Source organism: Rhipicephalus microplus, chromosome X, assembly GCF_043290135.1.
Source record: "Rhipicephalus microplus isolate Deutch F79 chromosome X, USDA_Rmic, whole genome shotgun sequence".
Taxonomy (NCBI): Eukaryota; Metazoa; Arthropoda; class Arachnida; order Ixodida; family Ixodidae; genus Rhipicephalus; species Rhipicephalus microplus.
The window spans coordinates 25,244,194-25,264,408 of NC_134710.1; the positions used below are offsets into that span (position 1 = coordinate 25,244,194).

Sequence of the window (20,215 nt, forward strand, 5' to 3'; positions counted from 1 at the left end):
GTCAGTGGTTCTTCAACTTAATCTAGCTTGAAGTTGGCAAAGACAAGGTTTATGCATGTTCCCCTGGTGGTTGTAGGTTGTTTCCAGCCATACGAAATGCATCGTAGAGTGTATCAAGAAGACATTATATACTGTACAAGCCAGTCATTGTCCCTGATGTCAACGTTCAAGTTTGTGAGAAGTATGAAAGGGTTGTTCGTGTATTTCGTTTATTGTGCGCATAGCAAGATCAATGCACTTTTCTATATTGCCTCGGGGGATATTCGGGTCCGAGTACAATGTCAAGACAACGGTTCTGTCGGAGTTTGTCCGAAAGGTTTATTGCTGCATGTTCACCTTTGTCAGATTGGATCGTTTTTGGTAGGCAGAAATTCAGCATGGTCTTTTGCATTTTCATGTCATTCCAACGCCACCCACTCGATGCTCTGCTTCTTCTGTGCAGACGACGGAGAAGAATCTATTGATTTGCGGTCCTTTGTAAGTGAATAAAAAATTGTAAGTGAATAAAAATTGTCTTGCAGTAAATATCGTGTTAGGAATAAACGTTTATAAGAAATTTTCTTATATTACATTCTTATTTTTACGTAAGATGCAACTTTGTTATAATGAGGTTTGAGTGTATTGGGTACCTTGCATGTGCTGTGCATGAGCTAATGTGCTTGCTCTTCATCGTCATCAGCGTCTTCACCATTGCCGGACGATTAACAAGCCTAGACCCTAAGATGCTTCGTCCCTAAAAGGCACACTAGACCCTAAGATGCTTCGCCCCTAAAAGGCACCATCCTGGGGACTTAGGGTGAAGAGACAACTATTGGGTCATAGTACATCTTGAAGCGAGAGACGTGGACAAGTTTGCAGCCAGAATAGTGTAGCTCTGTCGATAGCGTGATGGGCTGTACTAGGTAATTAATGGCGGACGTTTGCTCTACTATGTGGAACGGTACGAGGTATTTAGTAAAGAGATTATGGAACTGCCAGGTGCGATAGTGGGTACCTAAAGCTATACCTAAGCACCAGGGAAAAGAATATTGGTGCTGAACAGTCACCAGGTTGGCAGTACTGCTTCTGCTACTGGTCCTCAATAGAAAAGGAGTGGGCAAGTTTACAACATTCTTCAGCATGTCAAGTTGCTTTGGATGATGAGGTTCATATTGAAGGATGGTGTCAACTATATGTGAAGTCATCATCGATATAAAAAAGAGTATGGCAAAAATTCAGTAGTAACCTGTGCTGCAATATTATAAGCGTACCTCAAGAAAGAGAAACCTTTGTCCCAATTTTAATGATCAGAGGCGACATAAATTGATAGCATGTTGCCAAGAGTACAGGCGAAGCGCTTTATCGTGCTGTTAGTTTGCGGACAGTAAGCATTACCTGTGCTCTGCACAACCCAGCATTCATCAAGTAACGCCTTTAAAGCGTCGGAAAGGAAGGTGCAGCCTCCACCACTTAAAAGCTCATCAGGGGCCCCATGGCACGGAACGAAATGTTCCAGCAGAAACATTGCAACATCATGGGCTGTGGCAGTCGGCAGTGTGGCTGTTTCAGCATAGCGTCCCAGTTAGTCAATCGCAGTGATAATCCACCGGTAACCTGCTAGAGTAAATTGTAGCAGTCAGTACATATCAATGCCAACATTATTAGTGAATTGACTAGGACAGCAAGAAGGTTGCGACGGGTAGACTTGTCTGGGAGGTAACTTTCATCGTATGAAATGAGCAAGCGATCAGATTAACTTCGCCACTTAGTTATGCGTACCGTACAAATTGGAGTGAAAGCCTAGTGTACGCCTTGAAGAGGGCTACATTTGCGCATTGTGGGTCTGCATGGAAAGCGTTATATATAACAGCACAGAGATTGCGGGGTACCACAAGAAGCCACTTGCGACCGACAGAAAGGTAGTTGCGTCGAAGGACATCCCAGATGCCAAAGCTGGAAGCCTGGTGGCAGAGAGCCAGGCTACCAACTTTTGAAAAGGCGACAGGATCAGAAAAGATGCTAAGAGCAATAATCGCGGGATTCGCTCGTAGTTCTGATGTCATTTTGCATAGGGCGAGTGAAGCAAGTGCAGACTCAAGGGCACATAATCAAGCCCATAATCTGATACTGGGAAGTAAGAAAGGGTGTCAGATTTCGACCGGATCTGTTAATAACGCGAATGCCATACTTCTGACGTTCGAGGGCCCAGCAAGCTAGTCATACAGAAGGATGACCAACAAGGGGCGTGGTGGTCAGTGGCATCAAATGCGTGATAGGTAGGGGCGTAAGCTTTCTAAGGCCCAATTAACGGCTAAACGCTCTTTCTTGGTAACAGAGTAGTTAGCCTCGGCTTTTATAAGAGGTCTACTAGTGTAGGCGATGACATATTTACCAAATCCTGCTTTTAGCACAGCGCCAAGTCCAACACCCGGCCCTGGCATCAGTGTAAAACTTCATCAGAGCAGCACCATCGATGTTGTAGAGGATGAGCAATGAAGTTTGCAGGCGGCGTTTTGGTGATGGCAACATCGGCAGGTGACCAAGCGGAAAGGTTCATGTGACCACTAAGAAAGTCTGTCAAGGGCCCACATATAGAGGCGAAATTTTGAATGAAGCATCGGAATAATGAAAACAGGCCAACAAAACTTCGAAGTTTCTTTAGGTTGTTTGCTTTCAGAAAATCGGCGACTGCGCCAAACTTGGCTGGATCTGAACAAATGCTATCCAGTGATACGATGTTTCAGATGTTCTTACACATGTACGTCTGAAGAAATACTGACACAGATTTTAAATATTTTCAGGTTGTTGCGTTAAAAAAAACACGGGTGTCAAGAACACTAAAAAGAGCGCCAGGGTACTTGGATAGTCACTGAATACATCCTAATACTGCTACTGTAAAACAACAAGTTCGGTTTCAGTATCGAGTGGTGGGTGGTTTCGCAATAGCGTGTCAAGAGGGGTCTGATGTCACGGGAAGGCTGCACCTCACGGCATACTAGCAACAGCAGCCGGTTTACTGTCAGTCACACATGGTTCATGTAAAAAATGATGAGTGAATAACAGTCCAGAGAGACTTACAGCGATTTCTGAGATATAGGCTGTGTGCAGAATGAAAATTTCTCAAACTTAGGGAGCTGTGTTGACTTGTCGTGATAATGTTCATTGCAGTTGAAGTGCTTTCGATGATGCTGAATGACGAACTTTGAAATCAATGTAAAATATTTTCTACGTTTTGTGTGGCTGCATGCGGTGTGTGAAGAACGTTGATATTGTCGCGGGTTATAAATTACACAGGGTTTATTTGAAAAAAAACGGACAGTGGAACTCATAGAGACACTCTCAAAAGAAGGCCGCTAAAATTGTCGTCTTCTTCACTCGGCTGCACCGTGCCTCTCGAGCAAATCCGTGATCTTCGTTGTCGTCGCTATCTCACCGCTAAATACAGCAATGCACACGACATTACCCTCCCGCCAGAGTGAGCGTCCTCCCGATGCTCAACAGGCAAAGATGCGGCCAGCGGGTGTTTACATCACTTTGAGTGGTGAAGTTTCATGCGGACCTCGTGCACTGTCTCAGGCAGATGCTGACGGCATTTCAAACAGGAGGAGGCGTCGGGCACGACTTCATACGTCACGTCGCTAAGACGGCGCAAAACCTTGTAGGGTCCAAAGTATCGGCGTAGGAGTTTCTCCGAGAGGCCTCGCCGTCGTACAGGAAACCAAATCCAGACTCTATGTCCTGGTTGATAAGTGACGAATCGATGGCGAAGGTTGTACCGTGGGGTGTCAAGTTGCTGCTGGTTGTATATTCTGACGCGGGCAAGCTGTCTTGCTTCCTCGGCGCGCTCAGTGAAGTCTGCGGTGTCTGTCTTTGAATCATTGAAATCGTAAGGCAGCATGGCGTCAAGCATTGTAGTCACTTCTCTGCCATGAATTAGTGCAAACGGCGTCATTTTTGTTGTTTCCTGGAGCACCGTATTATACGCGAATGTGATGTACGGCAATATTCAGTCCAAATTCTTGTGTTCCACGTCGACGTACATGCAAAGAATGTCAGCGATTGTCTTGTTAAGTCGTTCTGTAAGCCCATTTGTTTGTGGGTGGTAAGCTGTTGTCTTCCTATGCGCTGTGCCACTGAGCGTAAGCACAGTGCACAAAAGCTAGGCTGTAAACACGGTACCTTTGTCTGTTATGACGACAGCTGGAGCACCATGTCTCAGGACAATGTTCTCAATGAAGAACTGGACCGCTTCAGCTGCAGTGCCACTCGTAATTGCCTTGGTCTCCGCGTATCGGGTGAGGTAATCTGTCGCCACTATAACCCATTTGTTGCCGCTGTCCGATGTTGGGAATGGGCCCAGCAGATCCATTCCAATTTGAGAAAACGGAGTTTCTGGCACGGGCGCAGGATGTAATAACCCAGCGGGTTTGACAGGTGGTACCTTGCGCCGCTGAGAGTCAATGCATGTTCGGGCGTAATGTTTCAGCTCTGCTGCGATTCTTGGCCAGTAATATTTTTCTTTGGCGTGTGTCAGTGTTCTTGTGAAACCGAGGTGTCCCACAGTGGCTTCGTCATGGCAGGCTTGTAAAATTTCGCCGCGGAGAGCTTCAGAAACTACCAGCAGATAGCTTCTACCTGTTGATGAGAAATTCTTTTTGTACAGAGTTCCGTCCCGGGAACAGAATGACGATAAGTTCTTCGAAAACACTCTTGGTGCATTGGTGGCTGTCCGTTCAAGAATTCTATAAGCGAGTTCAGCTACCGATCATCTTGTTGATGCCGAAAAATCATAGCTTCATCAACAACTCCTAAAAAACCCGTGAATTCATCATCCTCTGTAGCCGGTGATTTAATCGGTGACCTTGATAAACAGTCAGCGTCTAAGTGTTGCCTTCCGGACTTGTAAACTATGACCATGTCGTACTCTTGGAGCTGTAAGCTCATCGTGCTAAACGTCCAGATGGGTCTTTCATGTTGGTCAACCAACAAAGAGAGTGATGGTCGCTTACGACTTGGAAAGCACGGCCATATAAGTACAGGCGGAACTTCGCAACTGCCCAAACGACAGCCAGACACTCTTTCTCCGTTGTTGAGTAGTTGGACTCGGCACTTGTCAACGTTCTGCTAGCGTAGGCAACTACTCTCTCCACACCAGCTTGGCACTGGACAAGTACAGCACCTAGGCCCACAATGCTGGCGTCTGTATGGATAGCTGTTGATGCATTCTTGTCGAAGTGGGCGAGGACGGGTGGAGTTTGTAGACGCTGTCGCAGCTCGTTGAACGAAGCTTCTTGCTCTTTACCCCATATAAACGCAACGTCTTCCCTTGTAAGGCGGGTGAGTGGAGATGCGATATGTGCAAAGCTTGCTATAAATCGCCGGTAGTAGGCGCAGCGACCCAGAAAACGCCTGACCGCTTTCTTATCAACAGGCCTTGCAATTTTTGCGACGGCTGCAGTTTTATCTGGGTCAGGCTTCACACCTTCGCGACTGACCACGTGTCCCAGGAACTGGAACTCTTCGAAGCTGAAGTAGCATTTTTCCGGTTTGAGTGTCAGTCCAGTGGACCGTATAGCTTGAAGGAATGACAGTAGCCGCTCTAGATGTTCTTCAAACGTGGCCAAAAAAAACAATCACGTCGTCGAGGTACACAAGGCATGTTTTCCATTTCAGGCTGGACAGAATGGTATTTATAGTCTCTGTAACGTGACTGGGGCTGAGCATAGACCGAAAGGGAGGACTTTGAATTCATAAAGCCTATCTGGCATCACGAAGGCAGTCTTTTCTCGGCCACGCTCATCTACTTCTATTTGCCAGTATCCACTTTTAAGGCCTATTGACGAGAAGTAGCGCGCATGCCGTAGCCTTTACAAAGAGTCTTTACAGACGTTATCCATTACCGTGGTAATGGATAACGTCTTTTTTGTAACGTGGCTCAGCTTACGATAATCGATGCAGAAACGCAAGCTGCCATCTTTCTTTTTCGCGAGTACCACTGGCGATGCCCAAGGACTCTTTGATGGTTGGATTACATAATCCTCTAGCATCTTCTTGACTTGCTGCTGGATTACCTCACGTTCTTTCTGAGCGACGCGATATGGGTTCTGTAGGATCGATCTTGCTGTGTCTTCCGTGATGATATGATGCTTAGTCAGAGGCGTTCGACCCACTCGTGATGTTGATGAGAAGCAGTCCTTGAACTGGTTGAGGAGCTCCATAAGACGGCATCTTTCAGTCGGCGTTGGACTCGGACCGATATCGACTGGTGGTGTATGCGAAGGTTATTGGGCTGTGGCTTCCCCTTGCATAAGAAGACAGTCATGAGAGTAGTCGAGCTCTTCGAGGTACGCCACAGCGTTGCCTTTACCGATGTGCTGGCGCTCATTCGTGAACTTGGTCAGAAGCACCTCTGCGCGCCTATCCACTAAGCCGACGATGCCGCGAGCGATGGCAATGCCTTGTCGAAAAAGAAGGGAAGTGATGCGTTCGGCTATGGCGTCTTCATTACAGTTCACGCCGCAACACACAGAAACAAGACTACATGACAGTGGTGGCACGCATACGTCGTCGTCGACCACACATAACACCCTGGGTTCTTGGTCTGGATCATGGGTCACAGGCTTGTCAGCGGCGAACGTGATCACACCATCGCGTATGTTGACCACAGCACCATACTCTCTTAAGAAGTTCATTCCCAGTATCATACATAGGTTTGCTGCACTCCGGTAGGACCAGAAATGTGGCTACAAAAGCCACATTCTCAATCGTGAGTCTTGCTGTAAATTTTTCCGTGGGTGCCATTATCTGGCCTCCAGCATTTTGGATATAAGGGCCCGTCCATTCCGTCCTGACTTTCTTGTGTTCATCTGCCAATAGTTAACTCATTATGGAAAAGTCTGCACCCCTGTCGACTAAGGCCGTCACTTCAACGCCATCAATCATCACAGCGACGTCGGCAGTCACAGTTCTTTCGGCGGAGTCGTCATCGTCATCTCTCACGTGTTTCGGCAGCAGTGGGAAATTTTCGGCAATTCGACAGCTTGCAACCTTCCCCCCAGAGGTCGCTGCTTTCAGTTTCCCCGCCGTGGGCTGGGAGACCGACCTCTGACAGTGTCAGCAAAACTACGGCGGCTTGGTGAACTAAAACGAGCCGGGGATGGTGAGCGCGTCCAGAAGGCAGCAGAGCCTTCCCGCCTGCCAGCCTGGTCGTCGTCGATGGGGGCACGGCTTTCGTCGAACTGTCGGCGCGTAGCGGTAGGTGCACTACCGCGGTATTCAGCTCGGCGATGGGGGCAAAAACGGTAAATGTGCCCTGGCTCTCCACAGTTGTATCAGAGTGGTCGGCGATCCGCAGTGTGCCATATGTCGGTCTTCCGCATATAGGGTTGCCTGACAGAATCCTGCTGAGCCCAGGCTGCCACAGGATACGGTTCGAGGTACTGCGGCGCTGGCATGGGCGTGGGTCGACGAACAGCGTCTGCATAGCTGTATCCGTTCGGTTGGTAGGATACTTCTGGAGCCAATGGACGACGCACAGCGTCTGCGTAGGTACACGAGTTTGGATGGTACGGCGGAGCGGAATATTGCTGAGGGGAGGCAAACGCTTGTCGGAGTTCAATGGCGAACGACTTTAGCGACGGAGGCTACCGTGGACTCCTGCTGCGGGGGCGCCTGTGACTGCAATGTGTACTTTGCGTTCCCCTTCGCGATCTCCTCACGCACGATCTGTCGAATCAGGTGGCGCAGAGAAAACTCGTCGTTTGCAGTAAGTGCGGCTGCGCCGGTGGCCGGGCGATCAGACTGTCGGTACCGTTGCTGCAGTGCACGCTCTATTGCGGTGGCCTCCCTGGTGAACTCGTCCACTGTTGTTGGCGGATTGCGCACAAGACCAACAAATAGCTGCTCTTTGACGCCCCTCATGCTTAGCTTTTGAGCCTCGGGCATGTTGGGGTCCGCGCGGTGGCACAGACGCACCATATCACAGCAAACATGGCGACGCTTTCATGCAGCTGTTGGGTGCGTCCTTCAAGAAGGCATTGTGCGTTTTCGCGTCGGTCCGCGTTACCGAAGGTGTCAAGAAACCGACGACAAAACTCCTCCCATGTCGTCAATGTTGCCTCGAGGTTTATAAACCACGTCTTCGCACCGTCTTCAAGGGCGAAGTATACGAGGAAGAGCTTTCCATCGAGACTCCAGTAGTTCGATTTAGCTACCCGTTCAAACTGCTCAAGCCAGTCTTGCGCATCTTCGTTCGGCCGGCCATGAAATGGTTCAGGAATGCACATATTCCGGACCGTCACCTGTGCAGGACTCCTTAAAATGCCATTTCTTGAGTAGGGATGGCTGTCGGAAGTGTTGCTCCTTCTAAAAGGCCAAATTCTGGTTCAAGATTTTGAAGGCGACGGCTTGAGCGGTGCACGGGCGTCACCACGCGTGGCTGTCTCGTAGGACTGGACTCAGGCCTTCTCACAGGGGTGCCAATCATGAGGTGTTAGTACCCCGGCTCCTCCACCAGTGTCGCGGGTTATAAATTGTACAGGGTTTATTTAAAAAACACGGACAGTGGAACTCGTAGAAACGCTCTCAAAAGAAGGCCGCTAAGATTGTCGTCTTCTTCACTCGCCTGCACTGCGCCTCTAAAGCAAATCCGCGATCTTCGTTGTCGTCGCTATCTCGCCGCTAAATGCAGCAATGCACACGCCAATATTAATGGTGCAAGTCATGGAAACAGAGATGGAAGTGGGCTTCAGTATTGCGGAGCAGCTTTGGGAGCAGGGCGGTTTTGGAGCAGCTTCGGAGAAGAGGGAATTTTGGAGCAGCTTTGGAGCAACAAAAGGTGCATTTTGGAGCATCAAATTTAGTTCTGGAGCAGATTTCTTGGGCCACACATCACTGTTAATTACATTTTTTTGCTTTCTGGTAAACACAACAAAAATTCAGTGGTTTTTACTAAGCATGTCATGCTGATCGAATGACCAGACTTACCCTAAATTCGTATTTATTAAACCTTACAGTATCAAAGGTGAAAGTGCAGAAACTCCCCCTCCACCAAAAAAAACATAGGCAGCCTTCTGGACAGCTACTAGACCTCAGACGAATGAAAAAAAATTAATGTTAAAATGTTGCAATGTTCAAAAATTTATTAAAACACCGCAGCCAACATGAACAGCAACTCAAGACTAGAGATGGGTTAATTTATAATAAATGTTGTCTACACAAATAAATGTAAATAAATGTATAAATGTAAATAAATGTATAATAAATGTTGTCTATAAAAATAAATGTAAAAAAGAACTTATGTTCCGGTCATTGAAGTGCCACAGCCAACATGAGAACCACGAGGAAGTTCAGATGCAATCACTGCGCCATTGCTAGGCAATTGAGTGAATTTTTATTGTCTCGGCTGGTTTTTGCCGTCATCGTCGCCGCAATCATCCACGTATATATATATATATATATATATATATATATATATACATTCGACCCGCACGTATAACTATGCAAGCTGGGGTGATCAGCGCTGCTCAAGCAGATTAAACGAAAGGGACGATCTCCATCGCTCAAGGGGCGCACTCGTTAGCATCCCACCGTGTGTTAGAACTGCCATTGAATGCTCAAGCAGAGAGGAAACACCCCGCCCGTCTTGAATGAGCATGAAAATACGCAGAGGAAAGGGGGGGGGGTCGCCCGAGCAGCAGCCGTGAACTTTGATTCTAATGAAGGACGTGGTTGCAATAGCTGGCGCACGCGATATCAGCTAGCATCAGCGCACGGCTCGTAAAGCGCTCTACGTGGTGCGCTCTCAACAGGAAGAGATTGCGCGACAAGAGCATTTCCCCCTGGAGCGGACGTACTTATTCTCTTACACCAGCATTCTGTAGTTGCGAGACGAGTGTGGCGATGTCGGATCCAAAAAAAGTTAGCTGTCAGTCTACGTATTGTCACGGGGTTGTGATGTTGACGAGAACGCAGCAGCTGTTTTCATGAGCAACACACGTTGTAGACTTATTGCAGCGAACACAAAGCGTCGGCCGTCGATAATATTGCGTATGGCGTTCATGCGCATGCCATCGAAGATTCCAACGTTATCGCTAGCGGCCACTACGTTCCAGAAAAAACTTTATTGTACACGTAGTGAGCGTAATCGCATCGAAAGGTTCTCAGATTATCTAGATGATCTCCAGTCATTCAGGCGCAGTTTGCGCAAGGCAGCGTTGCACGCGCATTGATGCGGTAACAAAAATAAAAAGAAAGAAGCGCGCATGACAATACCATTACAATATTACAAATTGTTGCTATTGCGGTCATCGCTGCGCCGGGGACACTGATTTTTCATTTATATTTAGTTTATATGGCAAAAAACTAGCGGCACCATTGCCGACCAACCCAGGGGGGTGAAACTTCGTGATTTTTCTGTCCCATGACCGCTGCGATCCTAACGTTTGGGGGCTGTACTACCTAAATGAACGTTCTTGTTCTATTTTATAGTTATTACTAGGTTACTCATTAACTCCGGAGTTTTTACTACACAAGTGAACCTAAATGTTGCAGTTAGAGATTGCGAAAATAAGAGCGCCACCCGAAGTGGAAAACGGGAACTGCGCAGTCGTCCTATCTCTCACGGTGAAAAAGGGGCGTTTCTTTTCGCGCGCCCATGTATGCTACAGCCTGCGGTGTCCCAAAGGCCGCTTTTACCGCTGTAAAGTTTGTTTTAGCGAAACCCATGCAAGATTCAGCCAAACAGACGCATCCATGGATTTTCGCCATCATCACAAATCGTGCTGCGCTGAGTGGTGTCGGAATTCTTCACGACACACCGGCATAAAATTCTTTCGGATCCCGGCGGACGAAAGGTACGATCTGCATGCTGCTCGTTTTGTCTTTCTACGCTTGCACGGCATATCAGGACGCGGTTGCTGCAGTAGCTGTGTAATTTAATTGAGCTACACGTACATGATTTCTTCATTACATTCTGATTGTCTGCTTTTCGGCTTCAGTTATACATGACATGCACGGCAGAGCATCTGGAAATTATTCCAGCGAATACATTTGCTACGCACGATTGTTTATACTTGCGTTTTCAATTTAATGCGTTTTGATCGTGCATTGCATTTAGATGTTGCACTTTGGCTCAAGGCAATGCAAGGCATGTCACAAATGTATTTGTAGCAGCATATACAGTAACTAATAGAACAGTGTAAGCTTATCCGCACTCTTTTTATTACCTTTTGATTGCCTGCGTTCAGTCTGTTCTCGTTGCATGCGTTATTATTATTCTTGAATATTATCAGCCTATTTATGTCCATAGCTGGAGGAAGGCGATTCCCATAATATTTTGGTTATAAGGGAGGGTCCATATACGTTCATAGCATGTGTTGTTAGTACTATGTTAATTAAGTACTGAGTACATAAATTATTACACTTGCGAGTTTAGACGGATGGTATTACATTATTGCGTTTCAATTGTGTGTTTTCATTTTGGCCTCACGTAAATCCACGGCATATTGCAGAGGAATTTAGCAATAAATTTATAAAGTAATAATTTATAATGTATACTTCAATTTCATGTTTTCAGTTTCAGCCTTAAGTACAATTACTATATATTTACAAGAATGCAATTGCAGCTAAAAGTCCATAAATAATTGGACAATGTAAACTTACGTGTTCTACTAATTTATTACTGGTTTTAATAAGGTTTTTATGTAAGATTTGCAGCAGGGCGCGAGAAATACCCGAGGAATACGCAGTGCGCGAGGGTATATATGTACGAATAGTTGTTTAGAAATTTTGGTGTGGGATGATTGCTATTGTCTGCAAAAATATATTTTGAATTAGGAGGAAAGCTGGGGTCGTTGCCACCAAACATTACTATCGCGCAAGTAGAAGCATGTATCCGCGTCTCTTAATAATAAAGACAGATTTTATTTTAAAGTTTGCTTTCAGGATTGCTATCACAAGTCGTCTTGGTTACGAAAATTCAATTAAGAAAGGCAGATGAGAAATGTATCAAATAACGCTTACTTCGAATAAAGATGCCAGTTTTCACTCAAAGCTATCCATCTACGCCTGAAAATAGAAATAAATCCATTATAACCCAAATACTACACACGCACACATTGATTTTCCAGATCTCGCGCTTGGGTTCAGTATGCGAGACGGCAGGACCTTGCTCATTTACCACCTCGTCAGATCTACAGCAGCTACCGCCTGTGCTCTGTCCATTTCACCAGCAGAGACTACGCAGACCCTGGACAGACAAGGCTGCTAAGATGTGCTGTGCCAACAGTTTCCATCTTTGGTGATGGGCAGACACACGTTGAAAGTCCAGGTGGGAATACTGTGAAGTGATCATACAACAGCACAAACTTTCATGCCTCTACATATATTTACAGAAATGTCTTAATACTCAATATGTGTACCTATCCGAGTTATCATGACTCAGTATTTCTAAGATTCTCGCGCAGACTACACCAACAATACCAACGCATGGTGTACACAGCCTCCATGGATTCGCCGGCATGATTTTGCTGGTAGATATACCTTGCTAAGTAAAAAATTTGCCGGCTTCACAATCGTTAAATTTAGAGCAAACGTCTCACTCAGAACGCTCTACATGTAACCTCCTCGATTCTGATTCAGTTTTCTCTGCTATTTTACCCGTGGCGTAGCGTTTTACAGGAAAAGGCGAAAATGACCTCATAACTTGAGAGAGTACTCCATGTGGCGCGTTATCAGCTATTTCGCACATGGCGAGTGAGTAGCGGCCAACTTGGTGTCGCTGTTAAAACAATTGCGCGATAGCTCTGACAGTGGGAGCCACAGAACAGGCCTTTTAGAAATATATATATATATATTCTACGACACCCTAGTTCAAAGTCGCTTTTAAAATTGAGAATCCAAAAGGTACTTTATTTTTATTAGCTTTATTATTACAAAATTACTTTTATTTTCAATGGGCCAAATAAGTGTAATTGGCAAGAATTCGGTTACGTGCTAGGTCAACACGGGCACCACGATGTTAACCTGTTCTAGGCACATCGCAATAAGATTTTTAAAATATTGGTTTAGGATAGTTGGGACACCCATATATTTAGTGAGTGACACGTAGCGTTCTCTTTTTGTGTGTTTACACTTTTTTTATTACTCGTACTGAGACATAATACGCGAGGAGACCAATTAATAGTGAGAAAACGCCCTGAGTGATTGTAATCGCAAATATTTAATGTGACGCCCAATACCAGCTGTATGTATGTCACGCTGAAATCTGTGCTCCGCCAATTTCTCTTCACAGGCTCTCCTAGGCCCGCGAATACCACTGCAATGCCCGCTCACAGCGCCGATGAAGAAGTTCAACAGACTGAGCCCTCATGTACGCAAATTGTATTGCTCTCTAAGCTCTTTAAAACTATTCCAGATAAATTAATGCCCTGCAGCTATCGTTTTAATGTCACGTACCATTTAACAGATCCTAGTGTGCACTAGGGTGTCAGCTGGGCGAGCTAGTTCATTGCTAGGGGACGAGAACCAGAGCGATGTATACCGAAAGGCAGGACGAGACGAGTGTTTGTCCGATCCCTTTCTTGCTTGTTTGTGGCCTCCTAAGAGGGATTAGTGCCCCGCCGCGGTGGTCTAGTAGTTATGGCGCTCGACTGCTGACCCGCAGGTCGCGGGATCGAATCCCGGCCGCAGCGGCTGCATTTTCGATGGAGGCGAAAATGTTTGAGACCCGTGTGCTTAGATTTAGGTGCACGTTAAAGAACCCCAGGTGGTCGAAATTTCCGGAGCCCTCCACTACGGCGTCCCTCATAATCGTATCGTGGTTTTGGAACGTTAAACCCCAGATATTATTATTATTATTATTATAAAAGGGATTAGTGTTTTTTAAAGAAGACTATGAATTCATTGTTTTTTCCTAAACATACCATTTTAAACGTATAACCAATAATGTTTGTTAACAAGGAGTATGCTAATGGTTAGGAAAAATTAGTTGACGCTTCATGTTGCCCACGATGCTTATACATGCCATTAGTAGGCTCAATGCCCAGCAGTGTGCTTATCAGAGGCCTGTTCCCAATGCCCCAAGTTTGAATAAGTGAAGGATCGACAACTAAATATGACCAACTGATTACTCGTGGAAGTAATCACTTCAATTCTAAAAGCCGCTAGAACTTTTACTAGGTTTAAGGATCATGGTCAGCTTTCACAAAAACACAGTATAAATGAGCTTTTTTTCTAAATCTTTCAGGTTCCAATCCAGCGGGTCGACAACACAAGCCTTCTAGGTGCTCGCCCCGGACAGCCAGAAAAATGAAGAACCTGGAGAAGATAAATTCAAGGCTTCGGAAGGCACTGTCAAGAATTGGCAAGAGAAAGGTTAAAAAGCTTTCCCAGTCCGAGGCGTTGAATGCTATCAGGCCCTACGTACGCAAGACATTCTTTAGATTGCTTGAGACTCAAGTTAAAATTAATGGCGTGAAACGTAGAGGACGGAGGTGGTCGCCCGAGCACCGCAAGTTCGCTTTAAACTTATACTTTCATGGTCCGAAAGCGTACAGACATCTGTCAAGACTGCTTGACATGCCAACTGTGGGGTCGCTAAAGCAGTGGTTATCAAATATTCCGATGACTCCCGGAGTTATTCCAACCGCTATTGAAGCCCTCGAAGAAGCTACCCGAAATTGGCATTTAACAGACCGTGCGTGCACATTAATGATTGACGAAATGTCCTTGAAGGAACATCTGCAGTATGATGCAAAGCATGACATTGTGATGGGATTCTCCGATGACGGTACGCAATTAAAGAACACCAGCCGTGGCAAATTCAGCACTCCTGATACTTGTGGCAGGCATTTCAAAAATGTGGATTCAGCCTCTTGCTTACACAGTATCAAGGACCAAAACGCCCGCAGATACTCTTCATCATCTGATCATAACATTAATCAAGCAGCTGAAGGGAGCCCGGTTGTTTGTGAAGGCGCTCATCTGTGACCAGGGGGGAAGCAACATCACTTTGGCAAGTAAGCTAGGTGTGACGCCTGAAGAGCCGTTTTTTGTGCTTGAAGGCCGCAAGATTTATTTCCTATATGACACACACTTACTTAAATGCACAAGGAATAATCTCCGCGCACCTCACAAGCTCCATATCGGGCAAGAAATTGTGGATTGGTCTTTCATTACGCAACTATACGAAAGCTCGCATCCTCTCAAACTCAAATTGGCGAAGAAAGCAACCGACAACCACATTTACCAGAAGCCTTTCAATAACATGAAAGTTAAATATGCCAGCCAGGTGATGAGCGAATCGGTCTCAGTGGCCATTGATGTATTCATTGCTCTTGGCGTGTTGCCGGCATCCGCCAAACCAACAGCTGATTTTCTCGAGAAGATAGATAAGTTATTCGACTGTCTGAATAGCTCTTCTGTAAAAAAAGCCACTGACAAGTTACGTTATGCAATTTCGGAAGGGTCCGAACACCTAGCCTTTTTGCGGGCGTGCCTGTCGTGGGTTGAAAAGTGAAAATTTGACGGGCCTCAGCAACCACACACAGTTGAGGCATGGAAGGTCACCTTAAAGGCTATACTTCTCCACTAGGACGACCTCTTCCAAGATTTTGATTTTCGTGTTCTCTTGACTCGCTGTCTACAGCAGGACCCCCTGGAGAACCTTTTCGGGCTTTTTAGGTTAAAGCATGACTGCAATGACAACCCAAATGTGCTTCAGTTCACATCAGGTCTGAAACACATTTCTGTTGGCAAACTGGTTGCCCTTTTTTCAGAAGGAAACTGTGAACAGGATCGCAGCACTGTGTTGGTACAAATGTCAGAGCCACCTCATTCGCTTTCTACTACTTGTGATGCAGCACCAACAGTCGATATGCTTCCTGATGAGGAACAGCCCGTTAGCCATGATATAGTAAATTTTTGTTGCACAGGCCTCCACACTGTGTGTGCAACACCCTTTTGAAGAATGCCGACCGCCAGCTTTGTGCATCACACGAGTATTTTGCTATGTTTAAGGCAAGCAACATCTCCTGAGATTTATTTGGCAATGTAACAATGCCTTCTGACGATTGCTTTCAGGATATTAAGTCCATGGAAGCTTGTTTTTTGGAATATATCGGTGTTGTGGCGCACCTGCCTAATGTGAGTGGAGTTTTGGCAGGCATTTTGCACAGTTGTATGGGAAGGCAAAAATTCTGCTCTGAAGAATGCAAGAAAGCCTTTGTGCACCTCTCTGCAAGGATTCGCCTGTTGGGGCATATTCGCTTCGTGAACATCTCCTTGGCTAAACAACGCACCAGAAAATCGGCTGCAGCACAAAAAATGCGGAAGTTTTTGTAACTTTTAGGATTCTGTTTGCATATTTGAGGTCTTGAAAAACTGAGCACTCAGAAAACACGGACCACAAAAAGACACACATATGCGCAAAAGTAGGCGCTACTTCCATATGTTTGAGTCACCGCTACTTCTATATAGCTGAGGTCACCATTTTCTGCCTCTGAAGCGGACATGTGTGTGTACTATTTATCTGCTTGTATTTTGTTTTTGTTTTTTTATTAAGCAATATAGGTATATTACGCTGAAGAAAGCATAAACCCTTCGTGTTATTTTATGAGAACACTCTATAGTGGCTTCAGTATTTTGTAAATTTTTGCTTAAGCTTTTATAAAGAAACCTGATGCTGAATAGAAAATGTAGCAATGTCTAACTCCGGTACCTTATGGTTTTTGTATCATTTCCTCTTGCATCCTAAGTGTGCGGTGTGCCGTATTATCTTGTCCCACTCATGGGATGATTTTATATCGGGATACGTGCTGTGAACTTGTGTATAGTTATTACTGTTTTTCTTTTGTCTTTGTATATACGTATGTGCGGCAATGTGCACTGGATTGATACTAGGTTAGTAGCATGCTGGCATGTGCGGTCCACTTTTGTATGCGACCAAAAACGTAAAACATTCAAGTTGTATTTGTACTGCATAAACCGTACGTTTAGGCAATAAAACATTCAAACAAACTCTGCTCTTTATTCTTGTCTAATTTATGTGTACACGTAAACATAAACAACGTCTTACTTAGAATAAGTAGTGCACAAATAGGTGGATGGGCAGACCATCAATCAGAACGCAATGATGGCCGTTTTCATCATGTGGCGGGTTGCGCAACAGGAAGAAGGTCGCGTGCTCGCCATCTGAATACCTTCCACTCGCTCAATTTGGCTTGCTGGTGCATCCCAATTGAATTTGGCGCTAAATCCCCCCCCCCTCGCCACTCGGATCCTCAGTCCTCATCAAGATGGCGTCCCCCAGTGCATGTCTGCAATGCGCCGCCATGTTTTCGTACCGCCCCCAAACACCAGACGTTCGTCCGGCGCTGCGAGCGAATATCGCGTTCCATGGAGGGTATAGGAAGTTTCACTCCCCTGACCAACCGCCGAGCACAGCACCCGGCTAGTTTTTTTTTTTTTTTTTGCAACACCACTGCCGTCTTTATAGTTTGCCTCACAGCTTTGCTGTTAAAACGTATATAGAGTCGCATAATGAGGTACGCACACAAATGCCACATTAATATTAATCATGCATTGTGTTTACGTGGCGCAAAGTTCATGCATGATCTGAAATACGGCGTTTGACATGGACACAGAATTTTATGTGGAAGCGGTTGCGTCTTTTGTGTAGCCCACGCGTGTTGCTCGGCCGATGATAAAACTCTCGACTAATTTTGGCGTTGCGCGTGCAAATTGCCATTTAGGCACGGCTTGGCGCAGCGCGTCAGATTGGTGCAGCATGGCGCACTTGGCGCAGCACTTTCGCCCCTGTGGAAATGAAATTTGTCCCTTTTGGGGTGTCTCAAAAGGACGTCAGCACTTCTTTGAAGGGGCTTATGACGATACAGCGATGTTCTCTTAATTGCCAGGCATGTTCCGAAAATCGGGCGTTCGAAAATTGGCAGCTGAATACCGCATCAAACTGATCACATTGTACCATATCAAATAGAACACAATCCCATTCCTTATTCAAGCTTTCCAAATATACGCACATTCCTATTTTCTGGCTAGCCCCTACATAACTCGTCAGATTTGTTTGTACAACCTAGAAAACTCCTTCTGTTACAAAAAGCAAAGCACACAGAACACAACTAACTGCTTAATCTGAATGCATTTCCAACCGTAGGGAGAGATGTGCGGCCTACATCACATTTTCAGATAATCAGTAATGAGATGAAGTATATCTATGCTCGATTAAACAGTGCGTGTGAGTGTATGTGCACATAAAAATTGTTGAAGTTGTTCGGTCATCCGTATCGGCACCGTTCCGTGCATGCATAACTTCTTGTGCTGTAGTATTTTGCAGAGAAAGGTATGTTTCAACCCTGGACTACTGACCTCCTTGAGTGATTCCAGCTCTTTCATGTTTTCAATCAGCTTGTTCATGTATCTCCTGCAGTCACTGCGTAGAGCCCGATTCACCTCACGCAAGTTTTCGAGCTTCTTTTTCAGTTCTTCGTTTTCTGCAAAACAAACTTCTTTCAATTAACCTCAGTGGGAGAAATCTCCTGTAACAGTGGAGATGTTATTCGCACTGCACACTTAGCCTCGAAAGCAGGTATGAAACACAATAGGTGAAAATTGCTAGATCAGCTTGGAGAAACAAAGTCTGCAATTTGTACTAACTGCATATAGTACAAGAAAAATCCGCAAAGCACCACTCCAGTACGCACACTAACAATATTTTATTGAGATGGGATTTGTCACGCCACTAAGCCTTGTATAAGCTTGAGGCTACATTCCCAATGTGAACACTGAACAGAAACTAATATATAGCCCCAACGCTTGATAAGCTGCCACAATTTGTTAGACGACATTGTTGAATAAAAAGATACTCAAATTGTTTCACATTCAAAAGCTAGAAAGGTGGAGAATAGTTCATTAGGAAGAAAAGAAATTGATCGCTTTTGTGAAGCACAAACAAAAACATGGTTTTCCTCGGTAATTTTCATTTTATTTTACGCTCAAGGTACACGATACATTACCGAGGGGGTGGGCTGTCACCTGCTTGTATCGTCTAATAATAGGCAAAAATAATAAAACATGACAAAGGTTACACAACATAACTAGTAATACATAACCTAACAGGCACATTATAACCCACAGTAAATATACGCAGTGTTTCAAGAAATGCGTCCAATATTCTGCGTGATACTTGGGGTGTTGCCTTTACTGTGCCAATATGCATCTTCAGATGGGTATAAACAGTAATTACGGTAGTAATTTAAGAAATTAGTTCAACTAACTTTTTAACTAGCAGTAATAGCCAGTCGAGTCAAATAGGCGAATTCAAGCCCTTCCTTCGAATAGTTCATAGCTATTTTGAAATTTTGAAAAGTGGCCACTGGTAATTGTCGCAGAGTGATGCAATCTGGCCAATTTAGCTGGCGAAACCGACGCAAGAAACAGCGCATCTACTATTCACTTCAACAACACCCTCAGTGACGACACTGTTTCCCTATAGCATCAGAGGAGAAATGGAGGCGGAAGTGTTGTAGGCCCGTGTGCTCAGATTTGGGTGCACGTTAAGGAACCCCAGGTGGTCGAAATTTCCGGAGCCCTCCTCTACGGCGTCTCTCATAATCATATGGTGGTTTTGAGACGTTAAACCCCACATATTAATCGCATTGTGGGAGAAGAATAAGTGTGCATCGATAAGCGGCCTCGAAGCAAAGTGTCTAGATTGACGGTTGATAACGGCGAGGGAAACAGTGAGGGCGTTGTCGAAGTGAATGATAGATGCTGTGTTTGGTGTGTCGGTTTCGGTTTCTCCAGCTAAATTAGGCTCATTACGTCCCTCCACAATGATTACCAGTGGCCGCTTTTCTAAAATTTCAAAGTGACTATGTACTATTCGTAGTAAGGGCATGAATTCGCCCATTTGACTCGACCAGGTATCACCACTGGTTCAAAAGTTTATCGTGTTAATTTATATAATTACTGCTGTAATTAATATTTGTATGCATCTGAAGATGCCTTGTGCCACAGGAAAGTCGATTGATTTGTGGGGTTTAACGTCCCAAAACCACCATTTGATTATGAGAGACGCCAAACACAGGAAAGTCAATGCCACAAGTAGCATGCAGTTACCTTTTTTGTGTTTTTTAAAAAATAACGGACACATTTCTTGCCACACCTTGTGTAAAGCAACTCAAAGTACTACAACAAAGAATAAAATTTTAGAAAAGCT

General features: G+C 45.3%; 1 protein-coding gene across 2 annotated transcripts in view; it reads right to left on the minus strand.

Annotated features, from left to right (window-relative positions):
* The window catches only part of LOC142777501 (uncharacterized), an 87,783-nt gene that overhangs the window by 66,048 nt on the left and 1,520 nt on the right, over nucleotides 1-20,215 (minus strand). For both annotated transcript variants that reach the window (XM_075881992.1, XM_075881993.1), the window contains exon 2: nucleotides 18,364-18,488. In XM_075881992.1, the coding sequence (XP_075738107.1) occupies nucleotides 18,364-18,488 (125 nt within the window). The remainder of the gene's footprint in view (nucleotides 1-18,363; nucleotides 18,489-20,215) is intronic.